The 8291-nt window shown below is 38.4% G+C and overlaps 1 protein-coding gene across 1 annotated transcript; it reads left to right on the top strand.

Annotated features, from left to right (window-relative positions):
* Positions 1-183: 183 nt before the first annotated feature.
* Positions 184-2285, top strand: LOC117320105 (probable antibacterial peptide polyprotein; the record flags this gene model as incomplete). The annotated part of the gene is made up of 1 exon (XM_033874787.1): positions 184-2285. A coding segment is annotated over one exon (2102 nt), but the record flags the coding sequence as incomplete, so codon positions are not given.
* Between the last annotated feature and the right edge of the window lie 6006 nt (positions 2286-8291).

Below are 8291 nucleotides of genomic sequence, written 5' to 3'. Positions count from 1 at the left end.
CTCCCGCGTGTAAAGAAGGATTTACTCCCACGTGTAAAGAAAGATTCACTCCCACGTGTAAAGAAAGATTCACTCCCGCGTGTAAAGAAAGATTCACTCCCGCGTGTAAAGAAAGATTTACTCCCGCGTGTAAAGAAAGATTTACTCCTGCGTGTAAAGAAAGATTTACTCCTGCGTGTAAAGAAAGATTTACTCCTGCGTGTAAAGAAAGATTTACTCCTGCGTGTAAAGAAAGATTTACTCCCGCGTGTAAAGAAAGATTTACTCCTGCGTGTAAAGAAAGATTTACTCCCGCGTGTAAAGAAAGATTTACTCCCACGTGTAAAGGAGGATTTACTCCCGCGTGTAAAGAAGGATTTACTCCCACGTATAAAGAACGATTCACACCCACGTGTAAAGAAAGATTTCCTCCCGCGTGTAAAGAGAGATTCACCCCCACGTGTAAAGAGAGATTCACCCCCACGTGTAAAGAAGGATTCACTCCCACGTGTAAAGAAGGATTCACACCCACGTGTAAAGAAATATTTACTCCCGCGTGTAAAGAGAGATTCACTCCCACGTGTAAAGATGGATTTACTCCCTCGTGTAAAGAAGGATTCACTCCCACGTGTAAAGAGGGATTCACTCCCGCGTATAAAGAAAGATTCACTCCCACGTGTAAAGAAGGATTTACTCCCCATGTAAAGAAAGATTTACTCCCACGTGTAAAGAAGGACTCAAATCCACGTGTAAAGAAGGATTTACTCCCACGTATAAAGAAAGTTTTACTTCCGCGTGTAAAGAGAGATTCACTCCCACGTGTAAAGGAGGATTCACACCCACGTGTAAAGATATATTTACTCACACGTGTAAAGAAAGATTTACTCCCGCGTGTAAAGAAAGATTTACTCCTGCGTGTAAAGAAAGATTTACTCCCGCGTGTAAAGAAGGATTCACACCCACGTGTAAAGAAATATTTACTCCCGCGTGTAAAGAGAGATTCACTCCCACGTGTAAAGAAGGATTTACTCCTGCGTGTAAAGAAAGATTTACACCCGCGTATAAAGAAAGATTTACTCCCGCGTATAAAGAAAGATTTACTCCTGCGTGTAAAGAAAGATTTACTCCTGCGTGTAAAGAAGGATTTACTCCCGCGTGTTAAGAAAGATTTACACCCGCGTGTAAAGAAGGATTTACTCCCGCGTGTAAAGAAGGATTTACTCCCACGTATAAAGAACGATTCACACCCACGTGTAAAGAAAGATTTACTCCCGCGTGTAAAGAGAGATTCACTCCCACGTGTAAAGAAGGATTCACACCCACGTGTAAAGAAATATTTACTCCCGCGTGTAAAGAGAGATTCACTCCCACGTGTAAAGAAGGATTTACTCCCTCGTGTAAAGAAGGATTCACTCCCACGTGTAAAGAAGGATTCACTCCCGCGTATAAAGAAAGATTCACTCCCGCGTGTAAAGAAGGATTTACTCCTGCGTGTAAAGAGGGATTCACTCCCGCGTGTAAAGAGGGATTCACTCCCGCGTGTAAAGAGGGATTCACTCCCGCGTGTAAAGAAAGATTTACTCCCGCGTGTAAAGAAGGATTTACTCACGCGTGTAAAGAAGGATTTACTCCCGCGTGTAAAGAGGGATTTACTCCCGCGTGTAAAGAAAGATTTACTCCCGCGTGTAAAGAAAGATTTACACCCGCGTGTAAAGAAGGATTCACTCCCACGTGTAAAGAGGGATTCACTCCCACGTGTAAAGAAGGATTCACAGCCACGTGTAAAGAAATATTTACTCCCGCGTGTAAAGAGGGATTCACTCCCGCGTGTAAAGAAGGATTTACTCCCACGTGTAAAGAAAGATTCACTCTCGCGTGTAAAGAAGGATTTACTCCCACGTGTAAAGAAGGATTTACTCCCGCGTGTAAAGAGGGATTTACTCCCGCGTGTAAAGAAAGATTTACTCCCGCGTGTAAAGAAAGATTTACACCCGCGTGTAAAGAAGGATTCACTCCCACGTGTAAAGAGGGATTCACTCCCACGTGTAAAGAAGGATTCACACCCACGTGTAAAGAAATATTTACTCCCGCGTGTAAAGAGGGATTCACTCCCGCGTGTAAAGAAGGATTTACTCCCACGTGTAAAGAAAGATTCACTCTCGCGTGTAAAGAAGGATTTACTCCCACGTGTAAAGAAGGATTCACTCCCGCGTGTAAAGAAGGATTCACTCCCACGTGTAAAGAGGGATTCACTCCCGCGTGTAAAGAATACCTCAAGAAAATTTAGATTGTTGGAGGAAAGATAGATGTGACTACGGCCTCCTCTTTGATCAGACAATAAGGTCTTTAAAATTGTTAATCAAAATTGGATCAAAATTCGGTAAAAATTACACCCCCGTCGTTCATTACTTCATTATGATATTGAAGGATGGAAAGCACCCTGTTGAGATAAATAATGTTCTCTTTTAATAACATCTTTTATACACGTAGGATGTATTATCATTCCGTCGACACACCGCCGTTTCCTCAAAAATCCACACCATTTCTGCGATTTGGAAATCAATCCAACCGATAGTGGCACCGATACTATTTTGGAGCTATACCTCTGCAATGTCGTTGGCGGGCTATTTTGAGGTCCTTTATTCGTCATATACAATTACAGCAAAATTACTATATACAACTTTCTCATATATACATATATGATAATATGGGAATATTGTTACCCGTTAGCCGCGGTGGCCGAGTGGTTAAGGTGTCCCGACACATTAACACTAGCCCTCCACCTCTGGGTTGCGAGTTCGAAACCTACGTGGGGCAGTTGCCAGGTACTGACCGTAGGCCGGTGGTTTATCTCCGGGTACTCCGGCTTTCCTCCACCTCCAAAACCTGGCACGTCCTTACATGACCCTGGCTGTTAATCGGACGTTAAACAAGAACAAAACAAAAGTTACCCGTTAAGGAAGTCTCATCAAAAGCTGTCAGCACAGATCTGCGTACAGTTAGAGCTCACCACAGCTGCCCACACAGGACATATGGAAATGTGGGTGGCCACAAGGGACATATCATCGAAAACTGCACACCAAGGACATCGTACCAACAGTTGTCCACAGGGAACGTCAATAACTATGTGTTCATGTTGCATCAAGACTTACATTTGCTGCGGTGAACAAGTGTTCTTTCTGTTAAGCTATCGTTTAGAGAGAGTTACATTATTTTTCGCTCGAATTGACAAATGGTGATACATTTAAATGCGACATTAAATAACTGACAGACTCAATTTGTTTTAGGTTTTCGAATACTCGTACAAGTAAAGTATTCATCAATTATGTAAGACAAGTTTCAATCAAACAATGATTAATGGCGTCCTCTAAAATCTTACATTTTGCAGGTTTGCGGCAACATGACACAACAAGGAAGTTAATTTACGTTTATAGATCAATACACAAACCCAAACAGGACAGACGGGACCACTCTCTAACCAATCCAGGTAGACATAAAGCGGCCGCCTCTGTCCGGGTGAATATGTGTTCTACAACAACCTTTGGTAGATCTACCACGATATACACCTCACGTGCCTTGGTAGTATCTAAACCTGTAGACAAATGTGGACATTTGTTTCTCCTCAACAAGTCTGACGTCAAAGGTTAGTGCTCAATGGTGAACATGTTTGTTTTGTTTAATGTCCTATTAGCAGCCAGGGTCATTAAAGGACATGCCAGGTTTTGGAGGTGGAGGAAAGCCGGAGTACGCGGAGAAAAACCACCGGCCTACGGTCAGTACCCGGCAACTGCCCCACGTAGGTTTCGAACTCGCAACCCAGAGGTGGAGGGCTAGTGTTAATGTGTCGGGACACCTTAACCACTCGGCCACCGAAAAAAAAACGATCGGCAAGTTTGACGGAAACACTCATAGATGGGAATAGGTATAAATGCACTACTTATTTTTTTCTGTGACATATTACACAAGTTTACTTCAATAAATGCTAGGAATAATATTGAACGATATGACTTTTTTCACGGCTAGGTAATGTGTACACACTTTGAATTAACAGTTATCATGATGGGGATATCGTGTTGCACATTACTGTAAAGATCTTCGACCCTCCTCACACCAGCCAGGTTCGGGCTGCTGACCTGTCATAAATTGCTGTAGGGAACAACCAACCAATTGAAAAAAAAATATTTTTGAAACAGCCCCTGTGTATAGAACGTTGAGCCAAGGATAAAATGTCTGGCAGCCACTGATTGGCCAGTATGTTATGAAGTGAGAAAATAGATATGTAGCCTGATAGGTAACTATCAATAAGAAATGTTGGCATAAATTTCTTAAGTCCGATTGGTTTTTTCCCCAAAAGTTCACGTAATAATAGTAAACAGGTAAACATTTAGGATTTTTGAGAATTTTTACTGCGAAATTCACCTATTTTCAAAATGGCTACCCTGGAGAAAATTTGAGCTGAAGGACCCAACTTTTTTTTTTGATTAGGTGTTATATCAGACCCTAAACTTTTGTTATAAACCATAATCGTCATATTCAATTCAAGAATTTGAATGAAATAATCCAAAACGTTAACACTAAGGTCTATGGGAAAACAATTGGTTGGTTGGTCTCTGTAGAGATTAGATAGCTGGTGGTTTCTCAGCCTTGAAACCTGTCAGCATCCCACCTGTAGGGCAAAACTCAAACGCAGTGTCAGAATACTAGGTCGAGCAGACGACAGACCTAGACCGCTGTGTTACTGGCTGTGTATATTTATACGGTAATATATATCATATATATATATACACCAACTTGCACTATGCTGTGGACACTATTGTAGCACAACTCTACACATATATACAAGCATGTTGGTGAGGACAAAATCGAAAATAAATCAATTAAAGATTACAGTTTCTCACCTAAACCTCAAAAACAACATCGACCTATACGCGACAAGATTTTGAAAAGATAATGTCAAACAGACCCTTTGATTTTTAGTTATCCTGCCCGCAAGGACTTTCACCAGACTTGATAGCATAAACTAGTTGGCTTCGCTCACCAGCTGAAACATAAACGCTTAACGAAAGATGTAAACATTACCGTGAATTACATAATTCATATTCATAAATTAGCCTCCAATATTAGTGCTATAAACTATGGTTTCGAAAACTCCAGAAACTCCAGAAGATCTCCAAAAGATGTTAGACTCCCTTTTAAATTATACCAATAAGTGGGATTTAACTGTGAATACAGATAAGACTACAGTAATTATTTTTCGTAATGGTGGAATTGTGAGAGACAACGAACATTGGACTTATAATGGGGTGAAGTTAGATATAGTAGATGAGTTTAACTATCTTGGTGTTTTATTGAATTATAATGGAAAGTTCCGTAAGACACAACGAAGAGTAGCAGAACAGGGTCGTAAAGCATTATTTGATATTTCTAAAGTGTGCCAGAAACATTATTTTAATTTTGAAACAATTTTGTCAGAATTCGATACATATGTAGCTAGTATTCTAAACTATGGGTCTGGAATATGGGGTAATCACAAGGCAGTGGATATTGAAAAGTTACACTTAAGTTTCTGTAGAAATTCTGTAAAACTACCCCAAACTGCATGGTATACTCTGAATTAGGAAGATATCCAATGGAAATAAGTCGTAAATTAAGAATGTTTAAGTATTGGATAAAATTACGTAATACCGAAAATTGTATACTACAAGCATGTTATCAAGAAATGTTTGATTGCAAAGATAATTGGCTTATGAGTATAAAAGATGAATTATATAAGATTGGTTTGGGATATTTTTGGGAATTAAAAGATGTACAAGCAGATTTAATATCAATGTTCAAAGAAAGAATTACAGATATTTTTAAACAGGAATGCTTGTGGAAATTTAATACTTCATCAAAATGTAATTTATATAAATATCTGTGTGATGAGTTCGGTTTACAAAATTATTTGAAAAAGTCTATTAACAATCAATACCTTAAAGAGATAGTAAGGATTAGAATATCTTCTCACAAATTAAATATTGAAACTGGTAGATACCAAGGTATTGAGAACAGAAATAGATTATGTTCACTGTGTGATGGAAATGGATATAGAGGATGAATTTCACTTTATTATTGAATGTCCTTTTTTTGTCGATTTACGTAGGTCACTTATCAAATCGTACTATATCAGAAACACAAGTATGTACAAATTTATCCAATTATTATGCACAGAAAATCAAAAAGATCTATATAATTTGGCCAAATATATAAAAAATTGCTAATAGAAGACGTGATATTGCATTAAATTAAGCTAACGTCTTGAGAGTTTATTAATCACAAAATAGTTATTATCATATGTAGTTCTAGATATCTCTCTACACCTCTAGGCGTACTGTAGGTGTGATAGTGGTGCGTGTGTGTTGTTGTTTATATGCTAATGTTATATTGCACTGTATATATGCACAACTGACGAGCGGTATAGCTCAAAGTAATAAATGAACTTGAACTTGTTCATTACATGTAATTATGGTCAACCGGACTGATAAAACACTTAGCATTATAAATATTTCGCAATTTTTCCGCCCGGGATGAATTTGAATGGGACACAATTAAACAATAGCTATCCGATGCCATAAGTGATTTCAAGTGTACTGGGCTATTTGATATGTTAATAATTTCTTCGACTGAGGACAAAGGTTTTGATAGTGATCATGAGTGTTGCAGGTTCAATTTTGTCATATTTTCCGGACGTGTATGGAAAGCCAAAAGTGTCAACATTCTAAATGCTTATTTTCTTATTCTTACTTATCATTCTTAAAATCATTATGGAGTTTTAACATCATTGAAAGTTTCGGAAAATTTCTTCTTTCAGATAATATCGTTGTAGCTGGGACTCTTTAGATGACATGCCGGTATTTCCCGGTAATAATTCATGCGGAAATCTGTAACGCGAGGATAAGATTATCATAGGCCTATATATGCTTATGTGCCTATAAGACCTCATTTTCAGAGACCTAAAAGAGACATGTCATATACCATATTTTTACTCGTGTATTCATTCGTCTGTTGTAGACGAATTTAACCACTCAAACAAACAAACAACAAACAATTGGGTATCCAAATTTCGTCATTACCGTTTCTTCGGGTGTCTACAATAACATTAGATCAGGTTAATACAGTCGATAAATTCTCAACTCAAACGCTTTAACATTTGCCTGATTGCAAACTAACGGATCCGCACGCCGCTGCTTAATTGTCGTCATAATAAGATGTTTCAATTTCTACTCAAGTTGGACTCAATGAAACTACCAAACTTAATCTGTTTCATTTGCTCATGCATTTGACGAGATTAACATTGATCAGTGCGTATGAACACCTAGACAAAATCCTTCCGCGGAACGATTTCACTTTTTCTGCATTGTTGTTATAAACATGGAATAATTATTAAAATTATCAAATTTATAATGTATTCTTGTATTTTATAAAAGACCGAATATGCTAAATACTTCTATTTTGACAAAATAATGCTGTTTTTTAATCCTAAAATGGCGGACTATTTTACTCGACCAACTAGACATGTCCGAATTTGGACTTGCACAAGCTTCGAGACATTAATGTCTAGCGACTTTTTTTATTCGTAATAGGAATATGGCTGTCTACAGCAAACACATACCCCATGCGAGGCATAAATCTTTGTCGTTATCAAAAATGAACTCGGCGCGCACAGGATTATGGAAAACGAGTGGCGGTAATTGAGACTGTCGAATTAATCATCAAGTACAAAAAGGTCCTTGGGTTATCAAGTATAACTGTACCTAAATAAATCAGACAGAGTTCTTGTTGGGTACTGAGACTTTGAAAAATGTGTCAATTTGACATGTCACTTTGTCAAGTTTTAAATGTACAACTATATACTACTTGGACGTGTGTGCTGACATGTCACTTTGACACTTTGTCAAGTTTTAAATGTACAACTATATACTACTTGAACGTGTGTGCCGACATGGCACTTTGACACTTTGTCAAGTCTTAAATGTACAACTATATACTACTTGAACGTGTGTGCCGACATGTCACTTTGACACTTTGTCAAGTTTTAAATGTACAACCATATACTACTTGAACGTGTGTGCCGACATGTCACTTTGACACTTTGTCAAGTTTTAAATGTACAACCATATACTACTTGGACGTGTGTGCCGACATGTCACTTTGACACATTGTCAAGTTTTAAATGTACAACCATATACTACTTGGACGTGTGTGCCGACATGTCACTTTGACACTTTGTCAAGTTTTAAATGTACAACCATATACTACTTGGACGTGTGTGC

This window comes from Pecten maximus, unplaced genomic scaffold, assembly GCF_902652985.1.
Source record: "Pecten maximus unplaced genomic scaffold, xPecMax1.1, whole genome shotgun sequence".
Classification (NCBI taxonomy): Eukaryota; Metazoa; Mollusca; class Bivalvia; order Pectinida; family Pectinidae; genus Pecten; species Pecten maximus.
This window is presented reverse-complemented; position numbering and strand designations above follow the sequence as displayed.